This window comes from Rissa tridactyla, chromosome 2, assembly GCF_028500815.1.
Source record: "Rissa tridactyla isolate bRisTri1 chromosome 2, bRisTri1.patW.cur.20221130, whole genome shotgun sequence".
Lineage (NCBI taxonomy): Eukaryota > Metazoa > Chordata > Aves > Charadriiformes > Laridae > Rissa > Rissa tridactyla.
Window position 1 is genome coordinate 77,941,915 of NC_071467.1, and position 14,959 is coordinate 77,956,873.

At 39.1% G+C, this 14,959-nt stretch overlaps 1 protein-coding gene across 10 annotated transcripts in view; it reads right to left on the minus strand.

Moving 5' to 3' along the window:
- The window catches only part of SEMA5A (semaphorin 5A), a 417,613-nt gene that overhangs the window by 41,110 nt on the left and 361,544 nt on the right, over positions 1–14,959 (minus strand). For all 10 annotated transcript variants that reach the window (XM_054193340.1, XM_054193343.1, XM_054193348.1 and 7 more), the window contains one exon: positions 1,210–1,435. In XM_054193340.1, coding sequence (XP_054049315.1) covers positions 1,210–1,435 — 226 coding nt within the window. The remainder of the gene's footprint in view (positions 1–1,209; positions 1,436–14,959) is intronic.

Consider the following 14,959-nt stretch of genomic DNA (forward strand, 5'->3'; position numbering starts at 1 on the left):
TATTATTTTGTATACTTTACTACTATGTATTTCTTTAAAAAATGTGAATCAATGAAGGTTTTACACAGGATGAAGGGCATGGGGGAAGCTTCTCACATCTTCTCACAGAAGCCACTCCTGCTGCGCCCCCCCCCCACTACCAAACCTTGCCACGTAAACCCAGTATAGGCAGAAAATGCTTAACACTGATTTGCAGAATAGTTGGTCTGTCTGAAAAAAATATTGAGAATTAGAAAGCCGGAGGACTCAGAAACAATTCTCTCTTTGTGGCCTTAGATAAGTTCAATGCCTTCAGTTATACAGTTTTTCAGCTAACCTGGGTGTTGTGAAGATACAAATGGCTATGTAAGTGGAAAGCAGGACTATAAATATTAAAATATAATAATTAAAAATCAGTATTTCCTTAGATTATATAACTAAAATATAACACTTAAAATGAAACACTGATATATAACTAAAACTGGATAATTAATGAAATGTATTAGTAAAATTAGAGTGACTATCAAAAGTTCTCCTAGTTTTTATTTTTTATATATATACACATAACTTTTATTCAAAACTACGTATTAGTGATAGGGAAAGAACAAAATTCTGAAATAAAATAATTCCAATTTAAAGTCATCTAAAGTTGAAAAGATTTTGAAGGAGTTTACGTTTCCATCTCAGAAATAAACAGAACTTTAAATTGCTAGCAATAGCATAACATAAACTTTTATAATAGAAATTACCCAGTTCATAAACTCCTTTTTTAGTTAAACACCTGCATGAATCTTACAGTTGCTACTTCAAAATTACTAAGCAAAAAGTTCTTCTCAGCATCAATACTACATAGTCTAGCTAAATATTTATCAAATACATTAATGTTGCACAAACTCTCCTCCAGTAAAAACCCGAGAGCGTACAAGGAGGTGACAGAATCCTCCAAGAACTGAGCTCTCATGTCATGGCCTGGAGATTATTGTAAAGAACATTACAATAACCTGGAAAATCTCATAATCGGTGGTAAAAGACACTTGATTAGTCTGAATGACGAAGCTATGCCCAGCAGTAGAAGCTAGATTCCCCGTTGTGATCACTATGTCCTTCTTTTCATTATCAGTTCTGTTACGCAAAACACCAGCAAGCAAAAACTTCCACTCTGTGCTTAAAATGGAACTGCAGACACCTCGCTAGCGGGAGGCATCATATAGCCACTTGAGCTTTGCTTACCATCTGTCGAGCATCCACTGGTGCCATCGCTGGAACAATAACGCATTTCAATCCTTTGCCTTCCCACCTCCAGCAAATTTGGGTCAGGCAAGCGGGCTTTGCAGGTGTATCGGAAACGCTGTTCATAGTGGCCACCGTTGTCTGAAATATTGACTGGGGTCCAAGGCGTCCAAGGAGTTGTCTTTTTTAACTCTGGACAGGCATTGGTGTTACAAGGCTGATATTCCTGAAAGAAAATGGTCATAATGAATATAATCATAAAATATGACTTTAAAAAAACGCCACAAAACCTTTCAAAATCTCAGACAAAAAGCCAACCAATAATAAAGCCTCTGATATTTTTTCTAGCATTCCCAATAGCAGTGATCATCAATGAACTTTTAATTACAATCCGAAACTGAAAGTGTTTTTTTTCTGCTTCTAGGCACAGTATCACACTGCTAAAGGCAATAATACCAGTACAAATTAGATCTATTACATCCATAAAAACAGTAAGCTGAACACTATAAGTACCATGATAAAGCCCATCCTTTATAATTAATAGCCCCAAATAAGGTGTAGCTAAATATGTTAAAGCTTTTAATTAAGAGGAATTCTGATAAACTGCAAGTACAAGACACAAACCAGCAAATAATTCCTCGGTAAAATCTAGTGGCATATGCATAAATGAACCACTATCCATTTTGCACACTGCTTAGGCATTACAAGGGGACAATGGACAAAAAAATTATTTCTGTCACAGAATCTGGCTCCCTGAGGTGCATATTACCCACAGATCCAGAACTGCTAAACACATCATCAGAAGCAAATTCCCTGTGGACTGATATGCACCAACAGATCGCACCTAAGAAAGAAATGGAGAATTGCCAATATTCTCAAGCCCCACAATCTACGTCTTCTGATGAGCATCATCAAGATCTGTAGGTGTATTGGAAGTACACGGAGCATTTCCCAGAGCATGATACGCTTTACCTGATGCAAGTGGTTTGTAAACTATACGGATGAAATTAAACAACCATTAAATATCAGAATAAATTCACACTGACAAATTATTACAGAGAAAAAGAAATAGGCACCAGTGGGACAATTTTTTAAATGATCTCTCTACCTATGACCTCTCAGAGAGGTAATCGGCAGAAAGTACCTTCTGAAAGGGAGCATACTAAGTTTGTAATTCCACTAAATACTACAAAATATGGACACAATAGAAACAGTGGTTTTATCACATAGTACAACCTTCGTCTTCCATAGTCCCTACCCCAGCTGATACCACCATGTTCCAACAAGCAATAGATTACCTGCTCCTCTCTTTCTCATGGTGATAATAGCCTTTTGATCTCATATTTTCCTCAGTCCACTACCTTTTCTCTCAGATGGTCTAACTTATTAACATATCCAATTAGACTGAGAACAACTGCTTTCAACCTCTATTTTGGTTTAAATGCTGTGTTGCTATTTCAGATCTAAAAGAAGCTTCTTTGTCTGATAGCTTTTCTAATTGTTCCATTTATTAGAGTTTGGAAAAAATTATTCCCCCAGAAACCCCTGCCTCACTAACACAGCAAGGCACGGGAGAGCCCAGTGCTACGTTTAAGACTCTCATGTTCTGAGACCAGGTGGACTTGCGACAAACTTCCTGGTTTCACAGTGTTGTACTTCAGGCAAGAAAGAGCTGTTAGCCCCAAGACTTCAGCTGGACCACTGCTGTTCACTCCTCAAGGCTGTGCAAAGTCCCTTCCCACCTTAAAACCTGGTGATCACTACAACGGTGACCACATGAGTTATATACTCAGGGACCATCTATGAAAATGGACTGGATCAACCTTTCCATGATCCGAGTTTCGGCCTTGACTGGTTTCTGGATCAGAAGACAGTAAGGAACAAGCAAACTGTCTGGTCCTGTATACAGCAGGGGAAGTAATTTCTTTGTGACTCTAGAAAACTGTTTAAATCATGTATGTTTTAGACTGAGGACAGAACATGTACCACTGTTCTCCTCGTACCACATGAACTGTAGAAAGGAAATCATAAAATTAACAGATCTCAGCAACAGCCAGAACCACCCCGCTTGCTATCCCAACTGGCTATTCACCTCCAACGCACAGTCCCCTCCAGCGACTGGATTACAGCGCATCTTCTAGCCAGAGCACTCTGTCTTTCCCATTTCTTTTTTTTTTTAACGATGTCTAGCACTGATGAGTCTATCACCTCCCCGCATCAGCTGTTCCACTATTTAGTAATTCTCAAAGCTAACGAACTGCAAGTTAATTCAAGGCTGCATTTTCCTCTTAATTTAATTTTCCAGTCACTGAATTTTGCTGCACCTTTATCAATGATACTGAAAGTGTTCCTTATCCCATACCTACAAATTTTTCATGCCCAAGTAACCCATACATAATGACAAACGAAGATGAACTTCTTAAAGTTACATAGGATTTAAAACCTGATCTCCAGGTCCTGTGTATCCCTATGTCTTCCTTTTGTATTTTCCTTAAGACTGGACACCAAAATTTGACTTGGCACTCTAGAAGCAGCCTTATCAATACAGCATGCAGAAGCAATCATGACCCTGTTCCACTTGACAGTCTGGCTTTAACACATACTTTATTGCATTAGTGCTTTTTCCTTCCACAACATTGCACAAAGCGCTTAAGTAGACCCAATTATCTTTGATAACTCGTCCTTCTCTAAATCACAGCTTTACAACTACATATAGTTTCCTATCCCATACAAGAGGCTGCTGTTTGGCAATATTAAAATACGTTTTATTAACTTCTTCTGCAATTATCTAGCATATTATTTACTACTTCAACAATCTCTGTCGTAGTCAGGCTTTACTGAAGATGTCTTATATCACTGTCTAGACTTGCTAAAAATGTTAAGTGCTATTGACCCAAGAACTGATTCCAGGCAGACCCTGCCAGACACATCCCAGTCATCTGTATCTATCCGTTAACACCACGTTTTTCAATTTGTTAGTGAGCCAGCTTTTAATCCATTTAACATTTGCCATATATTTCAGTTTTCCAAATAAAAGTATTTTCTGTTGCAAAGGCAAATGTCTTGGAAAAATTCAATGACAGCCTGGGAGAAGTGCTATATCACTTTCAAACATCTTGAAACACAAGCTCTTTTCTAGTAGCATATAAGCAGTGATAATTCAATCAGTATAGCAGCTACTACAATGTTCGTTTCAATACAGTGACAATGATCTAAAAGTTTCAGTTCCTCATTTGCTGTTGATTTTTGTATTGATGTGTTTCAATCAAAAATAAAAGCTGCTATAAGTAGGAGGTCTTTGAGGTGTAGACAGGTGAGGGTCATGAAAAGCAGAATGTGTGAGATATGCAATGAACCCGTTGTCAGATAAAAATAAGCAACAGAGGAAGAAGTTAATTTAGTGGCAATGTATTGAACGCCGCTTCGCTAACACATGTTTGAGATGAACAGACCAGCTCATTCATTTCTAGAAAGACAGACTACAAGAAATCAGTGTCCCTTCGTACACCCTAACAGAAGGCATACTCATATGTTGTTACATGAGCCAGAAAAGAAAGATGTTCCTTAAGAGTATCTGTAGAGACCATTTGTTAGTTTTTCCTGTCTTCTTGCTTGGTGTGTAGCTTATAAGAAAGTTTGTCTGCTGTCATGCCTGTCTGTTCAACCACTGGATAACACCCATGAAAGGCTCAGAATGGCAGGGGAAACAAAAGTACAAGTAGATTGCCCAGAAAATATTTATAGCAGTAAAAATCTCTCTGAGAAAATTCAGAAGAATATCCTAGCAATGAATGACTCCAAGAAGTTCTGGCACCAATAATGACCTGGCAGAGCCTGCTGGCTTCTCTCACAAACAGGGAGTGCTGCACTGCTTTACCAACTACCGCGTCTGCCACAGAGGAATCAAAAATCGCATTGTGCTCGATGAAAGCACGGATGTGATCCGATGCTACAAAACACAAGTATAAGCAGAACAATGATCTTGCTCTGAATGGTCTCAGATTTGGAAGTTAGTAAAGGAGGGGAGAGTAAAAGTGTAATCCAGATCACACATGGGTATATTTAGTGCTGCTAGCATGAAGACATAGTCTGATTGGAAGGATTTGTCAGGGACTGGAAATATGGAAACTGCTATCTCTGCTTGGATTATCCTCCTCTTCTCACCCTGTCCAATGCGTAAACAATTTACTCAAGTGGGATTTCAGGAATATGGCCCTCTCCAAAGCAATTCGACCAGCTAGAGCCATAGATACAATAATAAAGCAGCCACATAGTAGAATAAAAGTCTGAGATGAAACACTGCGGCCTCATCTCAGCAAAACTGGTAAGAAAGAACTAGGAAAGCACTGAAGCATTCTGCTTCAATAGAGCTGTTGAGGAGAACCAAATCAGTGGTTCTCCCAAAACCAAAACTCCACCTCATGTGCTCCATGTGGACAGAAGGAAGAGATGAGGTCAAGCCCTCCTGGGAGGGGTCTCTAGATACCCACAGAGGAAAACTTCAGGGGCTCATAGGATGGGTTTAAGTACTTTAGTTCTTAGGGTACACTTGTGGACTCGGAACAATTTGAGGCCATTTGCTGACTCCAAAAACATCATTGCAATAGTTCAAAGTCAACCACATTTTCAAAGTTCTCCTTACAAGCTGTCCTAAAACTTGTGGCCTAATTCACCATATTGTTGCTTTTAGTTGAGAGTGGATTTAGTCAGTTAAGATTGTTACATTTATGGCTGGCTATGCCTGGCAGAGATGCAACAAGACCTTTAAAGACTAAATTTCAAGGGACAGCTCAACAGTTAGTTGGGAATTTTACACTAAATATAAAATAAAAACATACATCTCAAAATACATATCTATGTAAATGATAAATTACATTAGAAAATTATCATGACGCATACTGGTAGTAATATGAGAAAAGGCATCATAAATTAAAAACAATTTGTAATGATAGAACATAAACATTGATTATGCTATTGACCTTGCTTTTGTCTTTAAATAATATTTCTTAATATTTGTGTATAATGAAAAAAGGATATTGTCATGTTTTGTACCAAGATGTATTTCGAATTATTTAGTTATATTATTTTAGAAAAGGACAACTGAAATGTTATTTCCAAAACATCTTATTTCAAACTGGAGAAGACTGTTGCTAAATAACGTAGAACAAAATTCTACTGTTTTCTCATGGAGGACATGGAACAGACTGATTTTTTTTTGCCTCTGCATAGCCACTTTAATCAAATTCCTGAAAATTTTGAGAATCTCTGAGACTTTTACTCCTAGTTTAAGTTTGACTTTAATTAACCAAACATCATGATAGTCTGGTACTTCCTTCGGAAACTAGGCTAAAATCTTTTCTACATTTGAACTACAATTTTTTATAAAAAAATGACTTCAGATAGAGAGCTCTATTCCCATTTCTATTATATGTTTATATTATGGAGGGATTTCTCCTAACAAACTCTTATTTCTTTGATGTATATAGTATGTGTATGTTGAATGCACGTCTTTTGTTCTCATCTGTGTTTTTCTCATCTGTTAGTGTGGGAGACTATCTTCACAAGGCAGCTGAATCAACATTAACAGCCCATTTAAATATTTTCAGTCCAACAGTTATCTTTTGTGATTTGCTTTTATTATATTGTATAAGTTCTTGAATAGCCTTTGGAATTACCAAACAGTCCATTGATTAAAAAATACTTATAAATCTTTGCTTTTTGTTCCACTGTGTTAAACTTCAGTTTGTCTGGTGCAAAATATTTATTTAATTTTTCAGGTATTAAGACATCAGTAGAAAAGAATGTTGCTGCTTCATAAAAAGAATGGCACGGTATGTCACCTGGGAACGACAGGGCTGTAAGATAAAAGAACCTGAGTCTCTTAGCCATCTCCTAAGCTCTGAGTTTGTGACAGCAATACGTAGTCAAAAGAAAGGATAGCTCTCACATGCAATCAAAACAAAGGCCAAAATGAATGTAACAGTGTTATAAAACTCGAGAGAAAAACAGTTCGCATTTATAGGGGGCCTTGCTTACACATCAAAACATGCTTTCTGAAGGATTAATATACCCTCTCCCTTTCCAAGAACCTAAAGATAGATAACGTTCATACTGTAGTGGTTGAAAAACACATTCAGGAAAATCACTAACTGAACTTGAAAAAATAAATGGTTCATTTATTTTCATTACGGAAATGTAAAGTCTTATCCATTTAGAAAAGCATTTTCAAAGTAAACCAAACAAAAGACAAGTAAGTCCCTGATCATGCTTCTATTTATTTCCACAGTATAAAAAGCCAGGTTCTTCAAACAAATACCATTAGATATACCTTACCTTATTGTTATTTTTCTATCATGATACTATTTCAAAAGCATGACCTGAAAGCACACCCAAACCTCAGTAAGTCCAAGTCATTAAGCAAAACATCTTCTACGATGTAAATTTCAAAGCTATACTTACTTAAAAAACAAACCCCAAAAAATATTTCTAAGATTCCCATTGTATTTTAATCATGTAAAGGCACATCTACGTCCCAGCTTATAGGCAGTATTTTAGCTTCAACTGACATCAATGGGAGTAGTTTTATTGATTCCAGTGAATCCAGGACTTCAGAGATTACACCTGAGTTAGAGATGCAATCCTGTACCGCAGTAAAGTAAGGGTAGGTAGGTTGTGTTCATAACATGTTTTTAAAAATATTTTGATAGATAGAGGGAGGAAAATCATTTTACCCTACACAAAAGGAACAGGTCTCTTCTGAATTGAATGGATTTCTTTTTTTCACTGCAAATACTGACTGAGCACAAGCTTTTGTTTCAATTTTGTGTATTTTAAACAAAAGAATTGAAAAAAAATGACATTGATGTAAAGGGAACTTAAAAGGAACTAAAGGCTTAATTTGGAACCATTTTCCCTGGAGAAGTTCAGGGCCTGTTGAGCAGGTCATCAGACTGGGAGCTCAGGACTCAAATCCTTCTTATATTCAACATCATTCATTTTATTTAGATAAGGAAAGTTCCTACTTTCATCATCTCTTCATAAAACCATCAAATTTTGTAGTGAAGAAAGCCACCACTTTCCTCTTACATTTTCTCTACCAGCTATTTGTGTAACTCCATGTTTACAAGCTACATTTCATGTCAAACGAGTCAAGCTTTTGTGACGGAAATTGTTACAAAAAATGAAATCACTTAATCGTGAGTAGCTTGAATGAATACCTCAAAGGCACAGGGAGGACTAGGAGCATCTTCAGCTCCACCTCAGCAAGTAGACTGGCCTGGTTGCATAGAGGAAGTACAGTTCTAATTCTTAAGTACTGCTTCTTGGATGCTCACATTCACATTGGCACCTGAGAACCATTTAGAGTGATAAACATTTATTCCATATTATTTCATATTATTAACCCATATGTAAAATGAAACTAGAAATGTCCAAGGAAGAAAAAGCTTCTTTAGTCTGACAGAGATTTAAAAAAAAATATATATGAGAGAGGGGCATAGTAGTTAATTTGGATTCTTCTAAATCTAATCCATTTATGGACATGTGTTACAATTAATCACGCTACTCAAACGCACCTAGCAAATTAAATTGTTATGTGACGCAAACCAGGACACATTTGTCAAGATTTGTAGGTTTGTTTTTTTTTTTAATAACTGAACACGTCAAGAACTTACGTGTATTTTTGCACACTGCTTGTAGAGAAACGAAAAGTCATAAAACCATAGTAAATCCACAGCAGCAAGGCTGCCTGCTGACAGCTCAATTTGTAGCAATCCTCCAGGCATCCCTGGTGTGATCCCAGTGCTACTACTAGAGAAGCCCATTTCTGTACCCCGTGTACAGAGCAGCCTGCTAACACAGCGCCCTTACTCGAATCTCCACACCCGTTTAACACTTGCGTGGTCAAATTACGAGCCTCCTGGAGGAGAAGCCATTTTGGACTGCCTCTTTGCAGGCCTTTATATCCTGGTTCATCATTAATGCTTTCAGGCAGCAGGACAACAACAGTAACGCTGCAACTATAACGCTTTGGAGGCTAGCTTCCCGCTATGCTAAGCAGCAAATTTTCAATTTGATAGTTTTAAAGCCCTCAGCAAGTTGCAAGTCAACACCGGGGGCCTGCAACCATGCCGTCCTTCCCAGGCTGCTAAGGCAGGAATGAGTCCCAAGCTATAGCCGCTATGGGAACTCGAACTCTGAAATGGCAAAAAAAGCCCCATTGTATGTTCTTAATATTGGAGAACACCTCAAATCCAGTCAAAGAACTGACTAGTGGAATTTACGGTTAGTTTTCAAACTAAGAATGAAGTAAACTTAAGATGTAATGTGTTTCAGTGAAATGTATGTGAATTTTGTTTATAGATGTCTCCTCTGGCACTTGCCTGCATGTCCAATAACTATTCAGAATTCAGTGTCTTGAATAGGCGACATGTTTGTTTTTAGTGGACACTCACCTCACTTTCAGGGACATGTTTCAAGGGGAATTAATATTCAGTCTTGTCACCAAGTTCCTTTTCAAATATGGACTTTGAATTCTAGGCTTCTTTTACTAAGTTAACCATAGATTTTCTTTTGATGAACAATACCTTCTACATTTTGCCCACAATGACATAAATCTCCTGTAAATTACCCAGTTCCTTTACGCCCTGTCTTGGAGCACTGAAGATATTGAATGCATTGTTAACAGTTAGGAAACAAGCAATGCCTCTAAAATGCATGGCCTAAACAGAAAACTCTTCCTCTCATTCCTCCTTTGCTTTTACTCTACCCATTGTCTATGAAACATTTGACAAAATGGACTCGCTGTGCAATGTGCTCTGAAGGATCACATGTTCAGCTACATGCAAGAACATAGCAAACAGGTTTCCCCCAACTAAGGGTTTTTTTAGGTAAAAAACTTTACTTTCGTGATCTTTACCACATTCATGCAATTACGTGCTTTTCTGCATTTGTATTGTGTACACCAAAATTCTAAGTGTTACACTTCAGTATTTTTGTCAGTCACCTAATTGTTAGGGACTTGCCACTAATTAGGAGTCAAAGATACTTAATTGCCAGTCCTAAACATTGATAAGTAATAGTCCAGGTCCTCAACATCCTTTTATTGGCTTAAAAGAACCCCAGACAGGGGGAAGGGGTCCATCTAGTAAAGGAAGCTGATCGAGTTGCTTATGCGCTATCGTTACTAAAAGTGTGTCCCATCCTTCTACCAAAAACTACTGTTTTGCTGGTAAGTTACTGTTTAGGAGAGAGGTGTTCAGGGCTCATTTGCTCCAGTCCATAGTCAGTAATCTTACTGCAAATCCTCCCCTTACCTCTGGTTTCATATGCAGCATTACGATCTGGCACAGCATTAACATGCCTCCTGTTCTAGCAGCTACACTGTGGGGTGGGAACCTCCACAAGGGGGGAGATGAGAAGCCGGGACATTACCACTTGAACTTGATAAAATTTGATAAGCCCAGAGGTGCCTGTGAAAGGACTAAGGATTCAGTTATTTTTGCCCTGGGTGTTTTGGTTTCATGCCTGAGGGATGGGATGCCATCCAGAGGGGTCTGGACAGGCTCAAGAAGTGGGCCTGTGTGAAATTCATGAAGTTCAACAAGGCCAAGTGCAGGGTCCTGTACCTGGGTCATAGCAATCCCCGGTATCAATACAGGCTGAGGTATCAACGGATTGAGAGCAGACCTGCTGAGAAGGACTTGGGGGTACTGGTGGATGAAAAGCTGAGCATGAGACAACAATGTGCGCTCGCAGCCCAGAAAGCCAACTGTATCCTGGGCTGCATCAAAACAAGCATGGCCAGCAGGTCAAGAGAGGTGACTCTGTCCCTCTGCTCTGGTGAGACCCCACCTGGAGTACTGCATACAGCTCTGGAGTCCTCAGCACAGGGAAGACATGGACCTGCCCAGAGGAGGGCCACAAAGATTATGAGAGGGCTGGAGCACCTCTGCTATGAGGACAGGCTGAGATAGTTGGGGTTGTTCAGCCTGGAGAAGAGAAGGCTCCAGGGAGACCTTATAGTAGCCTCCCAGTACTTAAAGGGGGCCTACAGGAAAGATGGGGAGGGACTCTATCAGGGAGTGTAATGGCTTTAAACTAAAGGCAAGTAGATTTATCAGGGAGTCTAGTGATAGGATGAGGGGTAACACGTTTAAACTGAAAGCGAGTAGATTTAGATTAGATATTAGGAAGAAATTCTTTACTGTGAGGGTGGTGAGGCACTGGAACAGGTTGCCCAGAGACGCTGTGGATGCCCCATCCCTGGAAGTGTTCAAAGCCAGGTTGGATGGGGCTTTGAGCAGCCTGGTCTAGTGGGAGGTGTCCCTGCCCAGGGCAGGGTGGTTGGAACTAGATGATCTTTAAGGTTCCTTCCAACCCGAACCATTGTGTGATTCTATGATAAATCTTCAAGGCCATAAGCCTGAAGGGATTGTCCAGCTATAAACGACTGCATGGACTTACCAAAACTGACTCAAAAGTGATTTCATCTAAGGAGGTGCTATACCACCACGTAATGAAGGCCTCAACTGCAGTAGGAAAGACATGACCTTCAAATCTGAGCAACAACATAACAAGTAGACGGTGAAATGTAAATACCATTAAAGGTAAATGATGTGTTACTTGTACATGAATCAAACTGAATCTTTTCAGCATTTAAATCAGCACTTAAAATTAATGTGTAAACATCAGTTTGAAATCAAAATTTATACATTTAGTTATAAAGAGAGGAAATTTAACATTATCTTTAAAATTAAGAATGCATTAGCTGCAATTTGAAAAGATCAGGGAAAGAAATGTAGCTTCCTTTGAGCTGCGATGTCGCTTACCTGATCACTCAGTACTTCAGAAGTGGGGAAAAGGGGGTTGTTCAAAATTCCATTTTGGGGGCTGTGATAAGCTAATTGGAAGCAACTGACTAGCTGCAGTTTAGTGAGTTACCACTCAGCTGGGCCACGCTAAGGATCTGTGCATGTGGCTTTATTCATTACGAATGCAAATGCAAGTGCAAAAGAAGGCAGATTAAGTCAGATGGATAAGGGATGACTTACTTTGCTGTAGTAACTCAATGGTTTGCAATTAGCTTCACATACTCTTACTGAGAAGCTTAAAGTTTTTCATGTAGGCCCAGTAATTCCTGACAAAAATCTTTTAAATTGCTGAAATAGTTATTATTAATTTTTTTTTTTTTAATTGCTGGAAATCATGGCTATTCAGGTATTTACTGAGAGTAAGAGTGTTAGAAGATAATCCAATAGTCAAAAAGGCATGAAAAGGATGTCAACTCAACAGTTTTAGAGACTGCAGCTTTTTAATGACTGCAAATCTGTTATTACACATAAATTACCTTCATTTCTCTTCTGCAACGTAGGTTTTCCTTCACTCAGGCTTCTAGAAATGAATGATCTTGTTGTAAAAGGAGGTCCCCAACAACAAATTTTTAAACACCAAAAGTGGCAGCAAATCTGGGACTTTATTTTTCACAGGCAACATTAGAGTTACTTGGCTACTTTGTGAGCTGGAAAGAATTTGATCCTTAGATTCCTGATTCTTAGATTGAGCCATTGCGAGCTATCATGATTGTCAATGTGCCTTCTCCCAAACTTAGCAATGGGAGAAATCTGTAAACAAGTTTCATTTGGGTTTGTCTGCCACTATGTATCACTAACTCCACAGGTTGCTAAAACAATGTGTAATTGCGAAAGGAGAAGAAAGTAAAAGCTGCACAGCCGTGATCATGGGGTTGAGGGTAAGAAACCAGGGTGGTACTCCTACGGAGAGAAATGGCTCATTTATTTCACAAGGCAGCGTCAAATTAAGCACAGTGGTAAAGTAGTTCTGGAAATTTACATACTGAGGACACATTTACTTCCACAATATTTTGACCTGGAAAATCAACTGTGTGAAAAGCCAGCCAACAAGTAATGCAGAAAAATAAAACAGTTATTACTATTTTATATCCAGCCACAGAGCACTTTCAGATTCTTATTAATTTATCCACGGTCATTTATTATATTGTCACTGCAGCTTTATATTAAAATAATCCTTTTATCAGCCTATAGATCAGCATTAATCTTATTTTCTACAATTACATAATCTGTTAGGTTCAGCTGAGCTTTCACATTTTAAGCTCAAAATCTAAGAGCAAAAATGCAATTACTAATCATCAGCACATCAAACAGACCTGAGAGTATGAAATTATTAACTGCTTGTGAAGTCATTTAGACAACAAGCACTCAATTGCAGCTTGTCTTGTTTTGGGTTTTTTTCCCCTTTTAATTATAAGTTTTGTTTTACCCAAAAGTGGAAGCAAAATTTGAGAAAACTAATGTTGGACAGAGCTGAAGTTCGGTTTTGCTCTGAAAATCTGATTATTTTAATGCTCTTACTGTATTTTTCATTCCAAAGAATGACTTAAATGATATATAAATCACCGGGGAAAAAAATTCTATAATGTCACCACTCCTGAGATAACACTCTAAATGTTAGAGCAGCTGCTAAATGACAGACGCGTAAGTGATGGAAATGGTATGAACTGAATAGATGAGGAGCCATGAACTTTAATTCAGAGTTGCCAGTCCAAACCCAGGAGCTGCAGTGAAAAGCAGAACTGCTTGTTGAAATGCATTAAACTCTGCAATTATTCCATAATATCCAAAATATCCATTGAAAATAGATTTAGCCACATAAACGAGACATGTTCAAAGCTTTTAATCATCTGCACCTTCTGATGAGGTAGCAGAAAGGGTACGCTCTGCATTTCTGAAAATGAAGCCACTTAGTAGGAGACCTGAGTATGGACTTGGAGGCCTAATAAGGGTGGCAAAATATGTCTGCCAGCGATCTTTCGAACACCAGATGGATTGCTGTCATCTCCAAAAATTCCAAATATTAGGAAGCTCCAATTATCTACTAGGAGGGAAGTCAAGAATGGTAAGTTAATACGTACGTGAACCTCCATGTCTTCCTAGCTCAAAGGCCATGCTAGTCATAGAATAGAATCATAGAATCATAGAATTGCTGAGGTTGGAAGGGACCTTTAAGATCACCGAGTCCAACCTTTAACCCACCCTGACAAAAGCCACTTCTAAACCATGTCTCTAAGTGCCCCATCTACCCTTTTTTTAAACACCTCCAGGGATGGTGAATCCACCACCTCCCTGGGCAGCCTATTCCAATGTTTAATAACCCTTTCAGTGAAAAAATGTTTCCTAATATCCAATCTAAATCTCCCCTGACGTAACTTGAACCCGTTTCCTCTTGTCCTATCACTTGTCACCAGGGAGAAGAGGTCAGCCCCCATCTCTCTACAACCTCCTTTCAGGTAGTTGTAGAGGGTGATAAGGTCTCCCCTCAGCCTCCTCTTCTCCAGGCTAAACAACCCCAGCTCCCTCAGTCGTTCTTCATAAGGTTTGTCCTCCAGACCCCTCACCAGCTTTGTAGCCCTTCTCTGGACACGCTCCAACACCTCAATGTCCCTCTTGTAGCGAGGGGCCCAAAACTGAACGTAGTACTCGAGGTGGGGCCTCACCAGTGCCGAGTACAGGGGGATGATCACTTCCCTAGTCTGGCTCACCACACTGTTCCTGATACAGGCTAGGATGCTGTTGGCCTTCTTGGCCACCTGGGCACACTGCTGGCTCATATTCAGCCGGCTGTCAACCAACACCCCCAGGTCCTTTTCTGACAGGCTGCTTTCGAGCCACTCTGCCCCAATCCTGTAGCGCTGCATGGGGTTGTTGTGACCCAA